Source organism: Protopterus annectens, chromosome 4.part0 (genome assembly GCF_019279795.1).
Source record: "Protopterus annectens isolate FY-2018-M chromosome 4.part0, PAN1.0, whole genome shotgun sequence".
In the NCBI taxonomy this organism is placed as follows: Eukaryota; Metazoa; Chordata; order Ceratodontiformes; family Protopteridae; genus Protopterus; species Protopterus annectens.
The window spans coordinates 578469220-578495602 of record NC_056733.1 but is presented as its reverse complement, the minus strand read 5'-3'; the positions used below and the strand labels follow the sequence as shown (position 1 = coordinate 578495602).

The window sequence follows — 26383 nt, the reverse complement described above, 5'->3', positions numbered from 1 at the left end:
TATGTTGTACAGCCAATTGTAATTATCAGTTTACATGTCCAGCAGACATGTGTGCGAAATGGGCAGCTATGTATGGGGCGTAATTTTTTTGCAGGCACAGATTTCCCCTTTTTTTATTTTTTTTTTCAGGTAGGAGTGGAATGTGAGGTAAAGGAAGTAGGAATATTGAGGGAGGTGGGTTGGGGAGGTTAACAGACAAGACAAAAAAGATGCATACAGGGGCGGAGTATGACACGTGATGGGTACACACACTTGACGGGGACGGATGCTTGGATATCGCAAGCTCATGAGCCCACAGATGGCAATAGTGGAACTGAGATCCTCACCCATGGGCAGTTACCACTGTGTCTTCACAGCCCAGGCCGAGGCTGTGCTGGGGGCTGGATAGGAGGGGCAGGCACACCCATGAGTTGCGCCACTCTCGCCTCAAGCTGGTGTAGGGCATCAGTCACGGAACGCCTGATCTCACTACGCACCACAGCCCGGACCCTTTGGAGGGTGAGTGGAGGCTCTCCTCCGGCCACGCTTGCAGAGGGGGGGCGAGCCCCATCCCCTGCAGCGCTTCCACCCGAAGGTGGCACAGGGCCACCAGAGTAGGAGGTCCCTAGCTGGGCACTGGTGCCAGGTGCAATCGCCAGCTGAGGTGGGAGAGGTGGGTCCACTGGGACCCGCCTTCCCTGTTGTCCTATGTTTAGCAGTATTTAATGGCATTTTGGGTTAGTAACAAACAACGCCATTCCAAATTAGTTGTAACAGCATGCATTAGTATTCCCATTAACCAAACACACATGAATTCCAAACGTTGAACAGCGAGCATAACACATGCATATTTAGAACAACAGTGGACATTCCAACAGCATGCAGGGTTGATTGGTGGCAATGACCCATCAGGTTTGGATATGTGAACAGGGCACATGCATCAACGTACATGCAGATATGTATAAACCAACAGGACAAATGTCCATATGAATTAATTGTGAATAGACATACCCAGTTTGGTATGGAATGGCATCATTTGTGAACATAACATAGGATGGTAAAATATTACATTAACAACTTAAAATACCTATACGTATACTGTACATTCCTACTAGCTGCAGATATATATCCCCTACATGTATTAGTACAGTTCCCTGTATGTAACCTTAGAAATGTTGGTGATGGAGATGTTACTGCTACATTAATATACATTCCATTTGTATTCATATATGTTCATATCTGGCTGTGTTCAGGTAAAGTATCCTGCTACACTTGAACAGTTACGTACAGTTCTAGCAACACACTGACATTTGTGGGATCACAAGCACAAGCTGCTCATGTACCCGATTAACATGTACATACTATACATGAAACAGTTGAGGACTATAAATATTCCTCTGAGATACTGGCATTCCCATCAGCCAGTTTATATGGGCCTAGACAACTGTGGATGTTCAGCATTTCATACATCCATACTATCTCCATAATGCAAGGGTACAACAACATATCCAAAATGTGGGATGGACACAGTCCAGGTATTGTACTTTATTAAAAACATTTCACTCTTTGGTTGTGGCTGTCTCATTCATTTCATTATGTAGTGCATGCAGTACACCTTTATTCCAGACTTCTTACGCCTTTATTGGTAGCTTCAAACTATTTCTCACACTCTCTCACTTATTTAATATTTACATTTCAGGATGGTACTTAGTTCCAGGCTTTATTAACATTTATTACTAGCTTACAACAATTCTTTCCAGCTGACTCACTTATTTCATATGACAGTATGTACAAGGATGTATTCAAGACATGTCTGTCCTTTATTGATGGATTAGAACACTCATTTTCAGGCTGAAGCAGTTATCTGATATTACAATACAGGTGGAAACTCTATTTGAGACCTGTTTACTCTTTATTAATGGATTACAATACTCTTTTTCAGGCTGCATCACTTATCTGATCTTAGAATACTAACAGAAGCTTTATTCTAGGCTTATTTGACCTTTATTACTGGGTTACAACACTGAACTGTTTTACAGGCTGTCTCACTTATATTCTATAATAATACCAGCTGAATAATTACTAACCTGCCTGGTGGTGCAGCCTTAACAGCCTATCAGCATAGGCTTGCCGATTCGTGGAACGAACACCTGCAGCTGTAATATAAACTAAGGGATATTGGAACATATATATCCATACTATAGGCTAGGATAGCATTTCTTACATACTTAATTACATGGATACTTACTCAGTAGTGGGGCATTGGACATATGACGGGCCTCCTGGATCCATCGGTTCAGTTGGTCCTCCTTTCGACATTTCAGGTCCGCATGGTGGTGACAGACCTGCTCACCAGTCCTGGGAATGCCTGTCGCACTGGTAAGATCATGTGCCAACTGGTTCCACGCCTCTGCCTTGTACGCTCCCCATTGAACCTGGCCCTGCATGAGTCGGCCTTCATGTTGGTGGACTAGGAGCCAAACCATATATTTAGACTCCTCAATGCCCCACCTTTGCGCTCTAAAGCGATTACCTTCTCCGACGCCAGCCATCCTGATTGCAAGTGGGTACCACAATCAGTTATGGCAAGTATTCCTGCGTATGGGACTTAAATATGCCGCATTTCCCGCACTTTTTTGTGATTGGCCATTTTTGAGAATTCTACGCTGACTGCAGACCTGCTTAGTAATGGTTAATCTATCATTTCTATGTATATGTACGCTAATAGTGGCTGTTTCTCCGAAGCTGTCATGGCTTAGTGGTTCTGTGCTTTGATTATGATGCACAGGGTCCTGGGTTCGAACCTTGTCACTCTTTTATTTTAATACTGTCTAGACAGGCTAGGGGGTGTGGCTGCGTTTAAGCAACCTAGCTCTACGTTGCTCCACGGTGCCCTACGGTGCCCTGGTTGGCGCGGCACGCATGTCCGCGCAAACACATTGCGCTGGGTAAAGCGCTTTTAAACTTTGGGCAACTCTATTGCGCTGGGTAAAGTGCTATTAAACTATGGGCGCCTCTGTTTAGCTGGGTAAAGCGCTATTAAACTATGGGCACCTCTGTTTAGCTGGGTAAAGCGCTATTAAACTATGGGCACCTCTGTTTACCTAGCTACAGCACTGCTTAACAGCAGGCTATTATATATCTGGGTCCTTTAAAAATATATGTTTTCCTCACTGATACATTGGCCATTTCACTGCTTTTAATTAAATTTTAATCATATGTCTGGTATTATTTCAAATTCTGATTTAAAACATAAATAAGAAGGGGAGTGGTGGGACTCGAACCATGAATGCCTCCTCTTTGTGCATACGCTCTACCATTACGCTATTGCAATTTGGATTAATTTGCATAAGTAGTTCTTATATGCTCTTCAGTATCACAATTGCTAACTGTGGTTAAGCAATGGGCACACCTGCGCAAACAAGTGCAAATACGGGCAGCTATATCGTGGATTTAAAAAAAAAAATATTTATTTGTTCTGTTTTATAACTGTGATGGGGGTTTACAGTGTCAGGGAGTGTGGTGTTGGGTGCAAGTACATTTGAGCGAACTCGCTCTTGTCTGTTGACACTATGCTTTTTAAAACCTTGCAGGGGTGTGGACTTTTAGACTGCTCGGCAGTTGGACACGCCCCCTGCTTGCCTACTCCGTCCGTGTAAGAGTTACGGATGAGTCAGCGTGCCCTCATGAATATTCATGGCACGCTGACATCATACCTTTCAACTGCAGCCTCTGAGTAAGACATATTAAGTCTTACACGGAGGTTTTGTGAATTCGGCCCGATGTCTATCTGCTCTTTATGCAGAAACTTCCTTAGGTTCTTTGGCTCTTTACTGGATCTTCACATTTTCAGTTTACTGCCTTGCCCTTTTGGTTTCTGTACAGCTCCAAGGGTTGTCAAAGTGTTTAGCTCCAATGTTGGCTTTTTCTGCAGTCGGGGCATACAACGCTTCCCTTACCTGAATTACCTTTTTGGCCAGACTCCATCCAAGGACACCCTCCTAAACCATTGTCATTATACTGTGCATCTCCTGACTCTTTTGGGGTTCACCATCAATTTAAAAAAATCTCATCTCAAGTCCCACTCAGGACTTGATCTTTCTGGGTTGCAGACTGGACACTTCAGCTATGCATACCTTTATCCGTCAAGAGAAAGCCACCACCGTATCCAACTACTTCAGGGCACTCTTCAGCGAGACTCATTGCACAGCAAGAGATATCCTTAGGACTCTGGAGTTTATGGCTGCTGTAATCTCTATCCTCTTTCTCGACAGACTACACATTGGAAAAATACAATGGTATCTGAAATCGGTGGGGTCCTAACACTCACACCATGTCAATGACCTCCTCCCTCTTTTGCCTTGCATCAAGAAGGATCTTCTTTGGTTTTGCAGTTGGGCCACCCTTAGCCCAGGTCTTCCATTCACTCCAGCCCCACAAAGCCAAGTCCTGTTTATAGATGGCTCAGGGCATGTGGAGCTTGGACAGGAGCCCACAAATTTCGGGGGGATGGCCTGCCCACCTGGTAAAAGACCACATCAAACTAATAGAAATGAGACACTTCTGTAGACCTGCTGATGTTCTTACACCTCTGGAAGCCAGGCTGGTGTACAGAGACAGCACTGCAGTGATGTGGTACATAAACAAGCAGGGGTGCACAAGATCCTACCCCCTGTGCAGGCTGGCACAGGAGGCCTGGCGCTTTGTTTCCCACCTGAATCTGACTCTCACTGCAATATATTTCTTCAGGGGTGGCTCGTCCTATCGGACTGCCGGACTGCAGTCCTCTCACCTAAAAAAACAAAACAAAAAAAAATCTGTAAAACAAAAAAATTCACGAGCCCCGATCCCCTCCTCCAGACTGCCTTACCAGCAGTCCGGATAGGGAAAAACAGTTACCCAGCAATCATTGCTGTGAGATACCAGGATTCTGTGCGGTGATGACCGCACTGCACAGAGGAGCTCCAGACTGCTTCAGCTGCAGTCAGAACCATTGAGAGGACTGAGCTGCTCTCGCGGGACTTGCGAGACTTTCAGTGCGCGGTGCACGGGCTTCATGGATGGAAACAGGTTGCTTAAGTCGCTGGGCTGGTAGGTGAAGGAGCAAAGGGTGTGTGTGGATTGCTTCATGTGTTCGTTCGGTTGCAGGGGTCGCGAATCGCTGGATTTCATTCGGTGGATTACTTGGGCTGGTAGGAGGTCGCTGAAGGAGTCAATTGCTGGATTTTAGTACCTGGCGGGTGTGTTTGTTCGCTGGATTACCTGGGCTGGCTGGTAGGAGGTCGCTGACCGCTGGATTACTTGGGCTGGCTGGTAGGAGGTCGCTGATTGCTGGATTACATGGGCTGGTAAGAGATCGCTGAAGGGAGGTGAGTGTGAGTGTGAGTGTGAGTGTGAGTGTGAGTGTGAGTGTGAGTGTGAGTGTGAGTGTGAGTGTGAGTGTGAGTGTGTGTGTGTGTGTGTGTGTGTATACTTCATCTTATATCCAGGAGGTGTGAGATGGGAGTTGGATGTTGTCTTGCTGCCATTTATAATTGATCTGGATTTTGTTCCTTGCACACTACATCTTTTTGACAAACTATGTGGACATGTCGCTATGACCCATGCTAGCCAAAAATGTATCCACCTAGGATTAACTTCTTGGATTTCATTAGAGGCCCCTCTTACCATTGGGAAATCCCATTTCTTCCTTCCTGCCAAAATAGGAGAGCCAGCATTCAGTTATTCACTCATACATTATATGGCCACCCACTCTGGTGCAGGGTCCTGTACTCAGTCCTGGCTCATCTGTTCTATTCTCAAGGCTTAACCTCTGTGTCATTGGAACCAACTCACTGACTGCACATTTAACAGACCCTTACCACACTCTGTTAGACAAAGTGCTCCAGAAGACAAACATCTGACCAAAATCCTTACTTTAAGTCCCCCCCAAAAAAAAATTAATATGCTGACGACAGTTCTCCTACCCACACCCAGCACTCACCTTGTACCAATAGAAATATTCATATTCTGTTATTGCAACATATCCTGTTATCCTCCTTAGTTCTCTCAACATCTGGCAATCGCAATTAATTCCACAAGGGTGATGATCCAGAATGCAGACTCAGCACACCCCTGTGAATCACCGCTGGATAACTGGAATCACAGACTACATGCTTTTGACCCAACCTAACCTGAACATTTTTGGCCTATGCTAATTGAAGCATCTAACCTTTCCAACAATCCATTAAACCTTTGGCTCCCCTGTCCCACTCCTGTCTCACCTAGCTTAAAACCTCTCCTCACCATAATCGAGGTTCCCCATTACAGTGTGTGTGTGTGTGTGTGTGTGTGTGTGTGTGTGTGTGTGTGTGTGTAATGCCCCAGTTACTATATACTGGTGGCTAGAGAGAACAAATGGTGGTTTGGGTAGAGATACCCAGGCTTGAACCCTGTACCTTATATGCAGGTGTTAAGGACCTGAATTCCCTACCCACCAACACTTATAAAAAAATTGCAGATTTTTGCCTCATATTTGATCTGATCTGTTCCTCATAATATCTGTGGTTTGTAAATGTTGCAATGTTTGATATTTGATGGTACAGTGGTAGCATTGTTGCCTCACAGCTAAAGGTTCTCAGGTTTGATTCTTTGCTGGGGTGCCTTCTGTGTGGGGTCTGCATCTTCTCCCTGTGTTTGTGTGGGTTTGATTTTGTGTCTTCCTATGTTACTTACAAAGACATGTCTGCATTATTTCTTCCTGGGCCTCTGCTGAAAATTGTTTTTTTGTTCCAAGTCAGATTGTCCTGATTAACAAATGTTAAATAAAATTGACAGGCATTTGAATTTCAGACTTCAGGTTTCTGAATGTTTAATTCCTTACATATTTGATGGAGCAGTGGTAGCATTGTTGCCTTACAACTATAGCTTTTCTGGTTTGATTCTTGGCTGGGGTGCCTTCTGTGTGGAGTCTGCATCTCCTGTTTGTGTGGATTTGCTCTGGTGTCCTGCCATTTTACAAAGACACGTGTCTGCAGTATTTCTCCCTGGGCCTCTGCTGAAAATTGTTCTTGTTCCGTTCCGTCAGAAGTAAAATTGACAGGCATTTGAATTTCAGACTTCATATTCTTCAGAAAATACATAGTAACACAACCTTGTATTCTAGCAATTTTGTAAGTTTATAAGATGAATATTTGAAATTTGTCCTTATTTTTGGGACTGTATTGCCCCATTATTGGCTTTGTCCAGGTTTTTTGTGCTAAGGTTGACAGCTATGGCAAGAACTGAATTCACTGAATATGTTTTGAGGGCTGTATTCCCTCATTACTGGGTTTGTCCAGGTGTTTTGTGCTAAGAGGTTGACAGCTATGGTGAGAACTGAATTCATTAAATTTTAGCCATTTAAGTTTCAGTCTTCCTCTCTTTCACAAATCAGCTGATTTGGTGTAGTGGTATGTTGCTCTGACTGTTTTGCACAGGGACATTGGTAGTAAAATGTTTGGTGGTAACACAGCATTTTTCTTTCACAAAGCAGCTGATTTGGCATAGTGGTATGTTGCTCTGACTCTTTTGCACAGGGACCTTTGCAGTAAAATGTATGGTGGTAACACAGCATTTTATTCTAGCAACTTTCCAAGATTATACAAGCAATGTTTAATGTGTCCCTGGTTTTTGGCCTTTTGACCCTCCCCCAATAAATTTGGCTTTTTCTAGATTTCTTGTGCTGCGAAGTTGAGATGCAGTTGAGTATTGAGTAGATTTTACAAGGAGCTGAGCGCTGCAGGGAAAGAGACGTTTAGTGCTGCTTATGCTAAGTCAGCTTGCATTGTTAATAGCACAACAGGTTATGTACTTGCTTTTGATGCAGAAGGTTGTTGGTTCTACTCTGTCAAGGGGTGAATGCTGCTGTACTGAAAAAGTTAAGATGAGCCTGTTATCAGTTTGCCATCCATTTCCTATTGCAATATTACTAGCTTATCATTTTTAATGTAATAGATGTATTTAATGTGGAATTATTTAGATGACTCTTTTACTTCTTCAGAGATTGTGCATATTTACTGATAATGGTGTGCATATTTACTGATAATGGTGGACTGTAAAATTGTGCATATTTACTGATAATCGTGGACTGTAGAATTGTGCATATTTACTGATAATGGTGGACTGTAGAAATCTGAGTAGACTTATGATGGAAGTGTTCTGAACTGGGCAGTTTTGTCATTATGGGTGCATGCATTTTGTTTCATTGTTTACTGGAAAGATGTTCTGAATTAGGCAGTTTTGTCATTATTGGTGCATGTGTTTTGTTTCATTGTTTACTGGAAAAATGTTCAAAACAATAGGAAGGTGTATCAAAGAGCACATGTATGTTTCATATGCAAGGGGCCTATGATTTGAAAACAGCCCAGAATTAATCTTTATCTGCCACTGGTAAAATGTATTATCTTTGAATGTGGGTTTCAATGAATGTGAGTTTCCAGGGCAGAGAAGTTTTAACGCTAAGTTTATTTAGCAGATGTCTTGGTGTTTGTGCTGTAAAATGCAAAATAAAACTTTCAAATGAAGTCCAAATCATCATAGAAGTAAATCAGTATGCACATTAGTGTTTATGGTAAATGGAGTGAAATAGCCAAGTAATGGATCATTGGAATGGCTGCAGGGGGAGGCTCCATTCGACCATGATTTTGTGAGGGGGAAGGGCGGCAAACTTAGGCAGCCCCAGCTGAACCATACCTCCCAACTGTCCAGATTTTCAAAGAATGAATTGATTTTTGCTTCTTATTTTTGGTTTGTTCCTCATAAAACTTGTGGTTTTCTGGCAAATCATTTAGGAATTAAGTCACTAAATAATGACACACTGAGTTTCAGACTTCATAACCTTCAGAAAAATGCATGCTAAAGTAAGACCTGTTGTTCTATCAACTGCCTCCGTTTATACAAGAGCAATTTTTAGTACTGTTTATATGTTCCCCCAATATATTTGGCCTTGTCCAGATTTATTCCATTAACAGGTTGAGAGGTACATGCAAATAAATTGCTTTATAGAATTAGGCATAGCCAAACCTCTCAACGGTCCCTGATTTTGGCTCAAAATATTGCTCTTCCCCCTAATAATCCCTCCTCAAAATAGCAATTTTGGAAGAAAACATGGAGGGTTTACAATTAAGAAATAACTGTAATGATCAGAGTTATAGATTACTTTTATTTCAGAAATGCATGTAGATTCTTTTATTTTGTCATCTGCTCAAGTTAGCAGTACTAATATTAAAGTGTCCCTTCTTTGACAGGTTCCCAGCTGTATTGTGTGGCTATTTCATATTTTTATATCACATTTTTGGTCCATTTTTCATAAAATTGTGTTTTTTTTTTGGCAAATTAGTGATAAATCATTAAGGACTGAAGTTAGAAAATAATGAAAGACATTTGAGTTTCAGATTCCATACCATTCAGAAAATTCTAGGTTTTAAGAGCAATATTTTAAAAATTGTCCTTATTTTTGGGTCTTTGTTCCACTTCTTTGTATGGCTTTGTCCAGATTTCTAGCTCTGAGGTTGAGAGGTATGACAAATGTGTCAGGGCCATCACAGTCAGCCAGAGACATTTCAAATTGTGACATACTTGATGCACCCCACTCCCCCATGTAGTGACTCTGGATGTGTCGAAGCAAGGCAAGGAATAGTTATGCAGTGTAAATGTGCAGAGTATCCCCCCCATCCAAGGTAGACACAAGTACTAGAGTGGCTTTTCATCTGTCCTTGATTTTTGCAGAATGGTCTGGTTTCAGTCATATTTTTTGTACTGTTGATTTATGCTTATTACTCAAAATTCCTGTTGCTCTGTGTTTAAGTAGCAATACTTTAATGACCATCAGGTAAGCTTGGCTAAGATTGTAAGATGCAAGTAAGCTTTAATAAGCATACTGTTAAAGAACTACCAACAATGAAAGCCTTTCTGTTGTTGCCATGTAGAGAATACTTAACTAGATAATGTATAATTCTTGGGTATTGAAATGCATATGACAGTATTTGTAATAAAGGACAGGATTACATTATTTTAAGAAGCTCATTACACTTGGAGACTTCCAGTCATCTCTGCAGGCTTTACCCGTAAACTAAACAGAATGCCAACCGTGTGGTCCATAACCTGTACAGTAATCCTTTTAAGCAATGTATCTTGAGCTTATTTCTTGTTTGCTTTTCATTTTTTACTTTGATCATGTTTTTCCCATGAAACAAGTAGATAGTTGTCAGGCAGCAGGTCTTTTTTTTGGTTAAACATTTTTACAAGTGGGGGCATCAGAGATTTCTACTTTCAGCATGTTACTTGGTACTTTAATAAAGCTGAATATAAATTATAATTAGAACTGCAGTGCAAGAAGTGGTTTGAGTTGAGTGCTGCTTGTTTTTCTTATACTTGATTTTGACTGGCATTCCATTAATGTATTTAAAAAAGTAATTTTTTTTTCATGCCTCACAACCTTTTTGTTTCCATCTAGATATTAAGTAAGCTGTCATGCAGCCAATGCATTGAAATATTTTTATTCTTCTACACTTCATTTTGTCTTGATTGGACTCTCATAATGACGGTTTGGCACCCTGGGCAGTGTATTTAGTTAGTTTTTGTGGTTTTGAGCATAGCTCCTCCCCTTTCTAGTTGGTCACACCCCTTCCCATTGACACCACCCATTTAGCTGTCTCCTGCAGCCCCCCTTTGATTTGAAGTCACCGGCTGCCACTGTATTCCTTCTCAGGAGAATGTGGTGGCAGACTCTTAAAGCAGGGGCATGGAGGACCCTCACAAAAGGACTTTGAATATCGTGCTCTGGTGGGGAACACCACAGGTAGACTTTTTTTGCTTCCTCGGAACATCACCATTTCCTCTTTTCTGTATCAGAAAGCTGTCTTCATTAGCCTTTAAGAAAAATGCCTTCTTCCAGTGGACAGGGAAGTTGTTCCTCTATGCATACCCTCCTCTCTCTCTCTGCGTTCAAGACTACTGCTCAAGGTCCAGAAGGACACTCTAAAACTTCTGCTTCTGGCCAAGACAGCATCGGCTTCCTTTCCTGTTCCACCAGTCATAGGGAAATATTTGGAGAATCTCTCTAAAACTAGATCTCATTACTCAACAGAAAGGATGGCTTATTTATCCCAATATGACCTCCCATATTCTCAATCTCTGGATGATAGATTTTAATCTCAACAAGACATTTTTCCCTGAAGAGGTGATCTGGGATCAACAAGAAGCCAGGAAACTCAATACCCGGAAGTCATACATGGCTAAGTGAAAAAGGTTCTCTGGTTGGTGCCATAAATATGGACTGCAACCCATTTTGTCAGACACTCCCGCTGTACCTTAGTACCTCTCTGGACTACTACATTCTGGTTTGGCCTATTTATTCATTAAAGCCCACTTATCTGTTATCAATTCATGCTTACTTTTGAAGTCCCCGCTCATGACCAGGACAGAGGTCATACTTTTTCTGGAAGAGGTTTTGCACCTTAAACCTCCAAAGGACTAAAACTTTGTGCTCGAAAAACTTACTTTGCCCCACTTTGAGCCAGCAGCTTCTGCCATACTAAAACTCTGCACATGGAAAACCATTCTTCTTCTGGACCTCACCTCAGCTTACAGAGTTTCTAAATTTCTTGCTCACATGACCATTCCTCATTTTCTCATCTTTTGTAAAGACAGAGTAAGCCTTCTTGCCACTCCTTCTTTCATGCCTAAAGTAGTTAATCAGCAGGCCATCAACCTGCTAAGTTTCTTTCCCATTCCCCAGAATGGGGTGGGACAGGGGACGAATGTTACACTCTAGGCAGTTGCAGGCAATTGTTTTTAACAATCTGGATAAAACTAAGGATATCAAGAAAACAGATCAGCTGTTAGTCTCCTTCATGGACTGCAAGTTGGGGCAACCAGTTTCTAAAGAAACTTTTGCATCCTGGATTTCAAAGGCCATTTCAGTCTACTATTCACACTATGGAAAAACTTTGTCCTCCTGCCTGAAAACACATTCCACTCAGTCAGTGACTTCATCTGGTGCCTTCTACAAGTAGGTGGACACCATATTCATTTTAGAAGTTGCCACCTGGTCTTCTGTCCACACTTTCAATAAGTACTATAAGTTAGATGCCTTCTCTAGGCCCAGGGTGGCTTTTGCCAGAACCGTTCTGTCTAGTCCCCTGTATTCTGCTCCCTCACTTTAGCCTTCCACACTTCTCTGCAGCTCTGGGAATCCTCCATCTATTCTGAGTACTGCAACAGTGATTTCAGTCCAGACATAGTATAGTTGTGTAAGAACGTACCATAACAACAGATGTCCTGCTGATCTTTGTTGCATTATTCCTTCCCTCCCTCCTTATCCCCTACTCTTTTCCTTCTTACTTTCACAAGCGCGCGCACACACACTCTCACAGTCTGTGCCATCACTTTGGGGGGAAGTTTACTTACCTGTTCAAATTATGCTCCTCCTAGCTGACCAGTCTCCTCTCTCAGTTGTCTTCAGGCCACTGGCTTGAAGATAGTCCGAGGATCTTGCACATACATCTGTTTATATACCCTCTGCAGACAAGCTGAGGTAATCATCCAGACATATGTCCTCGGGAAGATAAAGCTTTGGTACCCAGGCGGATGTTAGTGGATGACAAGCCTATCTGTTATGAATACTGCAACAGTAGTTAGCATGACATCTACTGTTATGGTAAGTTCTTATACAACTGTACTTTGTGAATATTCTCTTTGTCTTTATACACTGCCACCATGATGATTATTCACCAGTTTTCTGGGATACACCTTTCTTTCCATACTGATAAATCCACAGAAAGTAGGAATGAAGTCCAAAATCCACACAGAAAATATTTATTGAGCGCTTTTGTCTCTAGAGTAGGAACTTCTTCAGAATAAATCTGCCTTCTCCCCAGCAACCTTAAATTTATTATTTTAGAACAGATAAAAATGAGAGAAAGGGGTGGACCACTTAATGACTTTTTAGAGTTATCAGAGCTTAAATGCCAATTCAGGACTAATGCATCAGAACCACCTGGACTTAACAGTACAGTGTCCATCAGCCCTGTTCTTAGACTCAAAGCACAATTTTTTATATGATATTAGAACGAAGACACATTCTTTCGAATGCATCTTGATCAATCTTGAAAGCACGAAATGGCAAAATACTGAAACAGCATATAAGCAAATTCTTTCCCTGGGAAAGAAATCGCTTGGCCACCTCTGTTATTTTGCCATTTTTGTCACTGTAGTAAGATCTCGGAGTTGGTATATTTAAGTAGGGGGATGGGGGCAGAGCCCCTCACTTTATGTAATGTTTTAAATTTTTTTTTTCTTTTTTGGAACCGCGATTTTTTTTTCCCCTGGGAAAAAAAAAATCGCTGTTCTAAGTGTTTGGGATTGTAAGCTTTCGCTTACATGGGGTCGATAAATCAGCCGCTGATTTAATATGGATCCTATATGTATATGTATATTTTTTATATATATATATATATATATATATATATATATATATATATATATATATATATAATATGCATTTTTTTATATATATACATATATATCTTTTAAATGTGTTTTCAGTAGTTTTATGACTACATTTATTATGTTATAATGTAAAATATTGTGGGGCTCTTTAAGAACTCTTGATGAAAGTTATTATTTGGCTAATTTGTTAATTCACTAATTGATTGGTGTATTTAAGGCTGTTGGGGAGAATGTAGATTTATTCTGAAGAAGTTTCTACTCTAGAGACGAAAGCACTCAATAAATATTTTCTGTGTGGATTTTGGACTTGGTTCCTGCTTTCTGTGGATTTATTGGTTTGTGTGGAGCAGTGTTTTAGATGTTTTTTCCATACTGCTTTAAGTACCTTCAGGAGCGATTTCTCCCCGAACTCATCTAATATCTTAATCATAACTGCCATGATGTCATCTAAGCCTGCAGCTTTTCCTGACATTTTTCTCAGTGCGGTTCTTACTGTTTTTCTTCAGTATCACAACCCTGCTGTGACATAGTCTGAGGTTATGAATACTGCTCTTTGTTTACATGGCCATCTGATTACCTTGAGTCTGTCACTAATTGTGTGGATATTCCTCACTGTCTTCTGAAGATAGTCCCTTACTGAAGATGGTCCCTCACTAGAATTCCCACACCATTTGTAGTCTGTCATTCCTGTGTGTAACAGGCTCTGGACTACAAGTCATGTGGCTTTGCTGCACTGCTCTTCCACCTTTTCTCCTGGATGCACATGATATCCAGTCTCCTCCTTATTATCACATCATCCACTTCCAGGCCCCATCCTGTCAGTGAACTTACATCCAGCACAGCAATCCTTAGCTTGTTTTTGACAGGTTGATTGGTTTTATATCTAGCTTTTGATCAGGTAACCCAAGCTGGGCAATGGGACATTGGCTAGATAATTTATTGACCCAGGGCTGTTGGGTTTTATGGTTGGAACACACTGTGACCAAAAGAGATGCATAATCCCCTCCCTGCATTACACCATTAACATGAATTCCTGCCAGAGGTCAGAGTAGGCAGGATTGTTAACCCACTGATGACTGACAAATACCCATACCCATTTTTGGTGACATTAGGCCACATGACCGCATCACATATTCCATTTCTTTTATTACCAGTTATCATAAGATACCTTCGGTTTTCAGTGTACCAAAAATGTTGAATAAATTACTTTTACTTCATAATTTAGTAGTTTTGACTTTTAGATAAATGGAGTTACCAGAAGAGTCCTCTGTCTTCACCAAGCACCACTCTTGTGTTCCCCATTCAGAGACCTTGTGCTTCTCTTTACAGTCTAACAAGACCCCTTGGAACTACTACTGCCAAAGCAGGCTGCTTTTGTACAGTTTCATGGGATATAGTCCCAGAATAATCAATTACCCATATATAGACACATTGTCAGTGCTTTGTAGCTCTCTATCTGATGTGAAACTCATAGGTTCATAGATTAGTACTAGGCTAACTGCTGCTGTGGGCCATTTTAAACTTAGCCAATTACCCCTTTTGAGAATCGAACCCTGCACCTTGTATCTTTAAGGTGAACACCTTAACCATTATGCCAGCCACCTCTTTTAACATAGTGCTGTGTTTTTATATATGCTGCCTTTGGAAATGTATGTTGTATTTATACTCCTTAAGTTTTAAGTGTCAAAGTTCTACTTGTGTCGTGAAGTATTTTGCCATGTAAGGAGTTGCAATCTTTAAAAAAATTAAAGATAAGAGTTCTTCATTAACTGTCATGTGATCTCAACCAGGCAAGTTCACTTATGTTAAAATGAATAATTATTTTTAGGAAAGTAATGTATTTGAATATTTAAGAAATACTTTTTAGGGCTGGATACTGTTAATAGATTGCATTTCTATTCAAAAAATTATCTGGTTGGTAGGTCATCCTGTGATGTGGAATTGTTAATTATTTAATTTAATTATATTTTGAATGATTTCCACCTGACTGCCGAATATCAAAAAACATGATGAATTTTCTAAATGGCATGTATATTTTATGTTGCTTAATAAGTAAAAGCCTGATACAGAGAGGCAAACCTTTCAGTCGCACTAAAAGAATGGTATGAATCTTTTTTTTTTTTTAACTGTTCTTTATTCGTTCAGTTTTGCTTTTCTTATGAAGGATAACAGATCATTGAGAAACATAGTATATGTCCATGAATTATTTTTCAAAGAATGCTGATACAGTAAACCCATTTGAGGGAAAAGGATCGACTCTGTAGCTCAGAATAAATTCCTTGTTAAACACATTCTAGCATAATTCACATTTCTACTTCATGTGGTATTTTCTGTTTCCACTTGTTACATTGTTGCTTGCCACTGTTGATTACCTTGTTTACTTAGTTTATTTTGTACTATTGTAATTTATCATTTCTTCCTGTTGACATTGTTTTAGAGTTTGTATTCTCTGGGACATTATTAGTTAGCAAATACATAAGTAAATAAGAAAACAACCCCCCCCCCCCCCCCAAACACACACACACACACACACACATGCTGGAGACTTCCCATTGCCTTCCCATTATCTAATATAATATATTAAAAAGTCAGGTAAGGTAAAAGTTTTATGTATTTGAACCCCATTACTATTGTAACTGTTTTACGCTTAGTGTGTCGGAATTCAGTGAAAGTATATTAGTTAATCATTAACGCAAATGAAAGCCATTATTGAGACAGAGCTGTACAGGATACATGAAATGGTGAAAGTTCTGACAAAATGCAAAGATTCAAAGATCAATGAATCTTTGAATCAAAATGGATGACACTGTTTACAGACTTCTGAAAATTCATTGAAAATAAAAGAATGTCTATCATTATGTCATTTCTTTTCTGACAGATGACTTGGTTAATCCCCTTCCCCTGTTGCCTGAGCAAATTGAAAAGCTCAGACAGTTTTCAGGGATTCCAGCTGGAGACGCAGACACCAGGATCCTTGCTGTTCTAGCCTTTCTGTATTTGTATCTTTCTATTTTTGCCAAGTCCAGGTAATTATGAAGTTGTTGATTGTATTAGAAATGCGCTCTCTTTATTTTATAATGAAAAGTTTACTGCATTTTTGTAACCCGTTACATTAATTTATACGACACATCTGGTTTATTAAGCATCCCGTATGCATATGCCACAGAAACAGAATGTAACTTAAAATGACTTGAAACCTAAACTCACTGGTCAGAAATCACACTTCATTTACTGAAGGTGAAATTCTCCTTTCACTAATGAAATGGATCATGTCAGGACTGAGTATATAGGAAAGTGGGACCCCCGGGAGAGGAAGTTCCTGATTGTAGGGTCTGGGGAGACTTTCTTCCTCTCATAGAAAACTAAAATTCAAATTCCACTTTTATGTCAAACAGAATTTGAGAAAATGCTCCATGAAGAGATGACCTGGAATCTTGTTTTTTTCCTGTTTCACAACAAATGTTATCATTTGTGATGCTTATGTTAGCATTTTCTGTCTGTGTGTGTGTGTATGGGGTAAGTTGAAAGGCACTGAAGTGAAGAACCTTTACTTAATTAGACTAACCACAAATGCTCAGATTCAAAGAACATATTTTTATGTTTACTGGGGTAATTCACTAATCTGAAGCAAACTTATTTTAGTCATTGCCTGGGTTCAGCACAAGAATTGCATTATACAGTAGTGTACATATGAAAAAATGTAATATAAATTTAAAAGTGCCACTAAACAGGTAGTCCTGTTCTGTTATAAAAAAACAAAAGCAAAAGGCATAGTTCTTGAGAACTGTAGTTCAGTTAGAGAGTTAACAGTCACAGAACTGCTGCTGAATGTAGAATAGGATGATACAACTGTACAGAGAACGAGTTGGATTTAATATTATCGGGGGGTAGACAGAGTGGTTTAGATCTTTTGACACCTATTATATTTTCTGCTTTCTGTAAGTAAGACTTCTGTGGGATGAAGGTAACAGTTTGAATAAATGTATATGTTTAAAATAGATATTTGTAAATTAGTGTGCTTTTTTTTTTTTTTGCAGGTTGCCAAGTTTGAAGATTGTAGTATGGTCTGAGCTGCCCACAGGAGCTGGCCTAGGATCCAGTGCTGCTTATTCTGTCTGCATGGCAGCTGCTCTGTTAAATGCTGGTAGTGTAATTAGCCACTGCCCACTGGATGGGGTGGAGACAGCAAGGTAATCCACTGTCAATCTTCTGGTGTTCTGTAACTCTAAAGATGGTCATAGAGAATGCTACAGCAGGGTTAATTCCTAATATTTTCAGTAGACCTTAAAGTAATCCCTGATGCAGTGTTACATGAACCATATTTGAATCACAGCACAAGAAGTCATCTTTTCTTATCCTCATTAGCACTTCATATTGTTTAGATGCCACAGACAGCTGTTCTGGCCTGCTTTCATAAGACTTTCTCTCTGTGTAAATGACTTACACTTACTCCACTGTAGGCCTGCTTCATAGATTGGTCTTAAGCCTGAGTAAGTCACTTAGACTGAGAGCAAGCCTTCTGGAATTGAGTTTTCTTTTAAGCCTTTTTCCACTTCTGTCGTTTTATAGCTTGTAGTCTTACCACAGCCTTACAGAAACAAGAAAACAAAATTATTTTCTTACTTTTTAGCCAACCTACTAAGTACAGTACAGCTACTAAGTAAAGTACTGACTTTATTATTTTTTCTAAGTTGCTCCCTCTTGTTCATTCTTCACAACTCCTCATGTAATCTGTTGAATACCCTAGTATGATCCCACTGGGAGAGTTTAGACTTTGTGACGGTATAGCTTGACACCACACTGGGAGTCAAGTGGGGGAATTGGGGGGCATCACATTTTCTAACTTAGTTGTGTGACATTGTGATTAACCCAGCCACACTCTTGCAAGATCAAAATGTGTCAACAAGGAGGACAGCGAGTTGTCAGGCCTGCAAACAGTAGTTCCCAGCTGTGTAGCTGCATTACCTCTATCAAACCTGCCTTGTAAATGAGTGTGCTGTGGGTGCTCTCTGGTCCCTAGTGGGAACTTGGCCCTTATTCATTACGGTGAGCTTTTGCAGCACCTGAAACACCATTTGAACCTAGATTGCCTGAATGAGGAACGGGGCTCCATTCTTCTATGTCAGCAAACAAGAATATAAAAATTCCCAAACAGTTGCTTTGAACATTTATCGAGAAAGACCCTGGAAAATGTAGAAATGTGTATACACTGATTACAAACATCCATTCTTTAGAGAATTATGGGAGATATGTAAATTACCACTGAACAAAATTATTTTGAGCATGGTGACACAGAAATATTTAACAACGCAATTAAGCCAAAAAGTCAGATGATGCTCATCTCTATTGTTTAGGTCTTTTCCCCCTCCCTGTGCCTGCCAACCACCAGTCTGTCTGCTTAGTCTTTTGGCACATTTTTTCCTTGTTATTGTGTTGATCACTACAACCCTAGTAGGCACTGTCATAAAGTTTCTACCTGTACATTGAGAATCTGGTCCATATTGTATCTGTTTCTCATGAAGTTTGTGCCAGGTTGCACCAAAAGTGCAGTACATAACATCACAGAGCCATCAATGAGAATGTATTTTGGTAAATATTGTCTGCTGTTTCCTTGCTTTTCCCAACAGCAAGGCAGTCTGTACTTAACAGTTTTTTTTCCTTTTAGTGAGGATGTGAATTACTGAGCCTTCATTATGCATTCAGATGTCTGCAACACTTTCAGTTGTCATTAGTGTTTTGTAATGCTTTGAATTGCATGTAAATGTATTTCTCTCATTCACTACCTATACGCTCTAATTTGTTTTTACTTTAAGCTTTTACCAGCAGCTGGGTGAGTTCTTGTTTTTGTGCCTTATGTTTGGTAGATAATGATTTGACCATGGAATATCTTTTTTTATCTTTCAGTGTTAGCATTTCATTTGTGTTAAGATGACTTTTGTCTTATTTGTTTCTTTATTTATTTATCCTTTGTTGACTGAGTTAGTCTCCCTAGGCTAGTAGCCTCTTTTAAGGGGAGACCTGAGGTAGTGTCTAGGGGAAATATTTGGCTTGGGCATCAGGAAACTTCTCCCAACTCTTTTCGATAGGTGCTATGGGATATTTTACATCCACCTAAGCTACCAACAATGCAGATGGGGCCCTGGTTTAACATCTCATATGAGGGACAACACAATCAGGAATGCAGCACCCCCTTTATGCTGCACTGCATTGTCATCAGTTCATCTTCCTGATTTGGGAATAGAGCCTGCAGCCTTCTGCATCAAAGAAGAGTGTTCTCTCTGTTGCATCACTGACACTATTATCACTTATGCTACTTTTGGAGTGGATGGCTGTTGGTGACCAGGGACAGCCTGTTCCTGATTCCTTGGGACAGGGTAAGCTTCCATGGGACTCCAGTAGTCCTTCTGCCTTTGAAGTGGTGTAGTGGGTCCTCTCCTCCCCTAGGAGACCTCCGGCCTGTACAGTTTCAGATCTACTCCTTCTCCTCTTAAGCTCTGTGTAGGAGATCTTTCTTCTGCCACTGGGTCAGCCGGCTGCTCAGGGCCTCCAGACTCTTACACTCATGGAAGCCCAGACTTCTTTCAACACCTCCTCGGAGCACCCCACTGAGGAGGTTCCCTGGAAGAAAATGTGTAAAAGGAGGCACCTAGATTCCCCAGAGGAATCTCTCACAACAGACGTTGACTTCGATGAAGGTAAGGGGTCCCCGTAGATCTCCACCTGACATCTCCTTTGGAAGCATTTTAGAAATTCTTCATCAGAGAGGTAGTTGGTCAGCCCCAAATCCCACCCCAGATGAGTCAGTGTTCTTGGTGACCTTTGGGACTGGCCCATCTACATCCTGGGTGTCGCCCCCTGCAGACCCTCTATTGAACCTGGTGCCTGCAATGGCAAGGAAGGAACCAGATGCTGCAGAGCCTATCCCTAAAAGACCCGATAAGATTCTTAGTGCCCCCAAGGATAGACCTCACTGGATGAAGGGGGTTCCAATAGATTCTGTGGTGGTGGCGGCGGCCATCAAGAAATAGCTTGCCCAGGAAAGCTCTACTGTCCAGCTCCCAAACAGGGAGCCTAGGGCTAGGGATAGTTTTGGAAAAAGGGTCTACACTTCTTCCACCTTTGCCTCAGTGCATTGCATTGCCTTTCCCACTTTACAAGGCTACAGAGGGACTTACTTAAGGAACTTTATAGGTCTGGCCCTGAGTCCATGATGGCAGAGGAATGGACTTCCTTTACCTCCCATATTGCCACTCTGCAGTCCATTTCCAACACATCCATGAAGCTGATCTGTCACACAGTTGAGGCCATCTCTAGGGCATCTAGTTCCAGCATTGCCATTCGGCGTCATGCGTTGATGCAGCTGTGTGATTTCGCAGAACCTTTTAAGGCATTGTCAGTGTCCCGTTTGATGGTTCCTCCCTCTTTGGACTGACTGTTTGTGACACACTCTCCTGCAGCGTGAAAGATGGAAAGACCCTGTGTGCTGTCTGAATCGCTTTTCTACCCTGCAAAGGTCTTCCTCAGGAATCAGTGTGGGAGAAAGAAGTTGTGGTTCAGAAAATCCCAGGATCCTTTCTAGGATGCTAAGGTTGATTTTTCCTCCAGAGGCAACAGATTCTGCCCTTGGGGCAGAGGAAGTCTGCTGAATAAGGGGTCTCGGGACCCTCCTTCAGAGAAATACTTGCAGCATCCCTGTTGTGTTGACTGACTGCCCCTCTCTGGAGGCAGTCGGGGGATGATGCTCCTTCCACCTAGAAGCCTGGTTAGCCTTCCCGAACGACCAGTGGTTGCAAGGTGTCATATCTAGAGGTTACTCCATTCCTTCTTGAAATCTTCCCAACCCAAAACAACACCTCCCAATGTTTCACCCAATCAGAGGGAAGCAGCAACTTTGGAAATTGTAAAGTCTTTTCAAAAAAAGAGTCATCTAGGAGGTCCCCTCAGACCAGCGCAGATCAGGGATCTACTCCTGAGTCTTTTTAGTTCCAAAGAAAACAGGGGCTCTCAGGCCCATACTGGACCTAACTTACCTGACCAAACAGTGAAATACATGAAGTTCAGGATGTGCATGGTATGGTCCATCCTTCCCTTTCTACAGAAGGACGATTGGATGTGCTTGACAGACCTGAAGGATGTGTACTGTCACATCAAAATGAACAGATACTCCAGGAGGTACCTCCATTTCAGGCAGGGAGCCACTCACTACCAATTTCATGTGATTCCATTTGATCTCACCACAGCCCCCATGGTGTTCACCAAATGCATGGCAGTGATTGCAGCTCACCTTAGACTGCAGGGATTCCACGGGTTTCCTTTCCTGGATGACTGGCTTCTAGTTGCACCATCTAGGCATCTACTGATTTTAGGCTAGGGATTTTCTCTTGCAACTGGTCCCTACCTTAGGGATCACCATAAACCTTCAGAAGTCATAGTTGTAACCTGTGCAAATGATAGATTTTATAGGACCCCACTTTGATACAAACAAAACCCTGGCCTATCTCCTGGCCTATTTTCCACCGGAAGGAATTCTCTCACTATGGACACATATCAGGCAAATGCTAGTGCTGCCAGTACCTCCAGCAAATCTTGTCCTCAGGGCTCTGGGTTTTATGGCTGCACAATAAATTTTTACTACTGACAGCTCGCTTACATATGAGAGTCCTGAAGTGGATGTTGCCAGTCCAATGGTCCCTTGTGCATCATTCCCTCACTCATCCTACAAGATTGTCTCCAGTGTGCAGAAATTCTCTTTGGTGGTGGTTTCATGATTCAGAAGTGTCTCAGAGCCGACCTTTCATTCTTCCCACACCTGTTGTCACATTGACCACGGATGTCTCCCAGCTGGGGTGGGGGGTGCTTTACCTGGGATGGACAGTTCAAGGCACATGTACTCCCTAGAAGACGAATCTGCATATCAGCGTCCTAGAGATGAGAGCGGCGGTTTTAGCTTTGCAAGCCCTTCACTCCCTTTCTCCTCTAGGCACAGTTGAGATTCAGGCCGACAACGTGTCTGTTGTGTGGTACCTCAGTGAACAAGGTGGATCCAAGTCCTAACCCCTTTGTCAGGAAGTGATGATAGTGTGGCAATGGGCCCTCTCTACCAACCGCTTTCTGGTTGCAATGCACATTCTGGGGGAACACAACATATTAGCAGACAAGCTCAGCAGAGTTCTTTTGATGCTTCATGAGTGATCTCTGAATCAGTCAGTGGGAAACAGGATTTTCCTCAGATGGGGTCAATCCTGCTGCATTCTTTTTGCCTCTCCCTTCAACAACAAGTGCAGCAGGTACTTTGCCCTGATCCCTCCACAGGGACAGTCACCAATAGATGCTCTACTTCATGCTTAGTCTCCAGGTCTTCTTTATATATTTACTCCTCTTTCTCTGATTCCCAAATTTCTTCAGAAGGCATTCAGGTTGAAGAGCAAAGTGATTCCCATTTCCCCCTTTTGACTTCGACAAGTTTGGTTCACCTTCCTGTGGTCTCATCTGATTTGCCCTCAATGGATCCTGGATCCACATCCAGACCTTCTGCCTCACCCTTCAGGGCAAAATCATCTGGATCTTCACAATTTGAAACTAATCACATGGTTTCTCTATTTCCAATGATGGCTAGACAATCCAGGCTTTCTTCCCCAGTTCAAAAGAATATCAATTCCTCCCATACGTCTTCTACCAGGAAAATTTATAAAAGTGGAAGATGTTTTCCATTTGAGACCAGCAGCATCACATTTATCTGCTTACGGCACCCATTCCAGCAGTCTTGGATTTCCTATCTGGTCTTTTTCATTCAGGGGCCAGCTTCTCTGTTGTTAAAGTTCAGTTAGCAGCTATTTCTAATTTTCACATTGGGGAGACTGCTACATCTTCAGCTTCTTCTAGATTTTGCAAAGCCTTTCTCAAGGGTACATTTTTCTTCAGTCTCCTGTCAAAGACTCTACTTGTTAGCAACTATTACTTCAGCAAAGAGGGTTTCGGAGCTTCAGGCATTGTCTTTCAAACTTCCCTGTCTTATTTTTCATAAAGACAGAGTTACCTTACATACTAATCCCGCTTTCTTACAAAAAGTTGTGTCAGAAAACACCATTAGTCAATCCATTAATCTCCCGGTGTTTTTTCTGAATTTACAAGATAAGGATGAATATATGTTGCATCTTTTAGACGTTCATAGACTATTGCACTTCAACCTGGATAGGGCAAAAACATTCAGGAAATCTGGTCAGTTGTTTGTTGCTTTCTCAGAGTCCAAAAAAGGGAAAGCTGTTGTTAAAGCTACTATTGCTCGATGGTTAAGAGATTGTATTACTCGTGTATTCTTTGAGTAATGTTCCTTTACCTAAACTAGTCAGAGCTCATTCCACAAGATTCATAGCCACACCTCAGGCCTTCTGGTGTAGATTTTATTTGGAGGATGTTTTGTGCAACTGCTTCATGTGCGAACTCTCACACCTTTATTTTGCATTACAAACTTGATATCATATCCAGGAATAGGGCTGCTTGTGGTTCTGCAGTGCTCCGGAAGGTCCTTCCATGAGGCCGCCCAGATCTTTGTAGCTGGGGACTATGTCCAGCAGGTTTGATGAAGACTGAATAGATAACATCAGACAAAAAAGTTATGTACTCACCATAGCATTCCATCTGTGTTGTCTGCTTCAGTTTTCATCAACCTCCCCCCTTCCTTCTCCTTTTCTTATCTCTGAAGGGCCTGATGGATTATTCTGGGAACCTTTGTTCTTGGTTTTGAGCTCCTGAGCATTCTTTTAAGCTATATTATTTGTTTTAAGAATGTATTTCTCTTTTCTGAGAATATTGGCAGCAAACCCGATCTGAGGTCTCTGAGAGGAGCTAGGCAGTATGGGTAGGGTGGGAAGAGCTCTAGCTTGGAATCCTAAGCTTGCTGATGGCCGAGTCGATTCTGAGACCAGCAAGTTTGTTGAAGACTGAAGCAGACAACACAGATAGAATGTTGTGGTGAGTACATGACTTCTTTTTTTAACTGTTTGTCCCTTTAGTACTCTTCTTAGCATTTAGTGTAAGTGTAGAGAACTACCCCCCCCCCAAGTTCTTTCAGGTTTGACCATTCCTAACATGATATATTCAAATCCTCATGCAAAGTGACTATGACCTGATTGACCTGATAGGTTGCTTGCTTGAGATAATGGATTTGTACATGTTGCAAGGAAGTGGTTGCTTATAAATATTCACTGACTCCATTATGTAATGAATATTCATAAACCAAGACTCCCAGCCAGCTGAAAGGTTAACGACTTTAATGTTCCAAAGAAAAACTCAAAACTGATAACAAAACCAGATCCGTTGGCAGGAGAGAACACCAGCTTTAATGAAACAAACTGACTAAGCGCTTTCACCCACAACTGGGCTTCATCAGAGTCAGTGTAAAATAGACCAAATAACATTTATATACCAATTCGTACTAGCTAATTAGATAAATACCACTCTGAATTGTTAGATAAATTTAACCCCCAAGCAACCAACTTCGTACAACACAGACAGTTTTTACCTAAAATGCATAAATTGTTGACTATACTAAAGCAGCAACAATGTTAAAAAAATAATAACTGAATCACACCAACACAAAATAATCAATATAGGGTGATGAAACCCAACACTGGCGGAGGGGTTGTCATTATGTCAAACACTGAATACACATGCAGAATGCAATTACTATTGCATGATGCAGAAACATATGATTTTGTTTCTAAATTCGATGTACAAAGGGCCTACACCAAAATTGATTGGCAGCTATATGAATTTTTGTGTGAGGGGATTATTTCTCACGATGAGTTTAAGTATCTTTCAGTGGAACATCCTATTATCCCCTCCATTTTTGGAATTCCCAAAATTCATGAGAATATCAACTGTCCACTTTTAGGCCTATTGTGGCAGTTAGAGACTCAAAAAACGAGCCTCTTGCGTCATATATAGATAATAAAAATACATTGGATAAATTACCATACATTTTAAAAGATTCATGGCATTGCTTAGACTGTATTAGGAATTTCCAGGTAGAACGTATTGAAGAATGTTGGTTTGTAACAGTGGATGTCATTAATTTGTTCACTGTGATCCCCCACCAAACTGGGATAGACTGGTTTAGTAATAGTTTGGCCAAACACAGTGAACTGCATCAAGTAAAGAGAAGCCTTTTGGTGGAACTAATGGAGATTGTATTACTCAATAATTTCATACTGTTTGATAGTGAATATTACAAACAGATGACTGGGGTTGTGATGGGAGCCAGATGTGCACCCATTTATGCCAACCTGGTATTGGCCGAATGGGAAGAGCAGTTTGTATTTAAATCAGAGTATACGTCCAAAATTTTGACATATCTAAGGTACTTGGATAATATACTTATTTTATGGAAGGGCTCTAGGCATGAACTTGATGAATTTATTGGCTATCTGAATGAAACAACAGCATTTCTAAAATTTACATGTCACATTGACAAGGATAAAATTGATTTTTTGGACATACAGTTATATAAAGAAAATGGTCAAATACATTCCAATATTTTTTGGAAAAAAACATACAGTAATTCATTTTTATACTATGACAGCTGTCATCCTGACTATCAAAAGAAAAATGTGGTCAAGGGGCAGATGATACTTATGTCCAGAGTAGTAAGTCAAGGCACTTGTTTTAGGGTTGAACTTGATAAGTTGATAGATATGTTTAGAAAGAGAGGTTACCCCTTCGATCTACTAACTAATGTTAGTAAAGAAATTGAGAGAAGAAGAACTGATGATTTTAGGCCTATTCTTCTGGATAACAACAGAAATCTTGGTAAAATTTATGATAACAACAACTCCAGTCAAAATTACCATTCTGGTATGGTTACTGAGTACAATGTGACAGGAACCAAGCTTAAGAACATTGTACATACTGTGTGGGATTGTGTTTTTACTCAGAA

The 26383-nt window shown here is 41.0% G+C and overlaps 1 protein-coding gene across 2 annotated transcripts in view; it reads left to right on the top strand.

Moving 5' to 3' along the window:
• The window catches only part of MVK (mevalonate kinase), a 492094-nt gene that overhangs the window by 154254 nt on the left and 311457 nt on the right, over nt 1-26383 (top strand). For both annotated transcript variants that reach the window (XM_044068507.1, XM_044068506.1), the window contains exons 4-5: nt 16328-16475; nt 17487-17639. In XM_044068507.1, coding sequence (XP_043924442.1) covers nt 16328-16475; nt 17487-17639 — 301 coding nt within the window. The remainder of the gene's footprint in view (nt 1-16327; nt 16476-17486; nt 17640-26383) is intronic.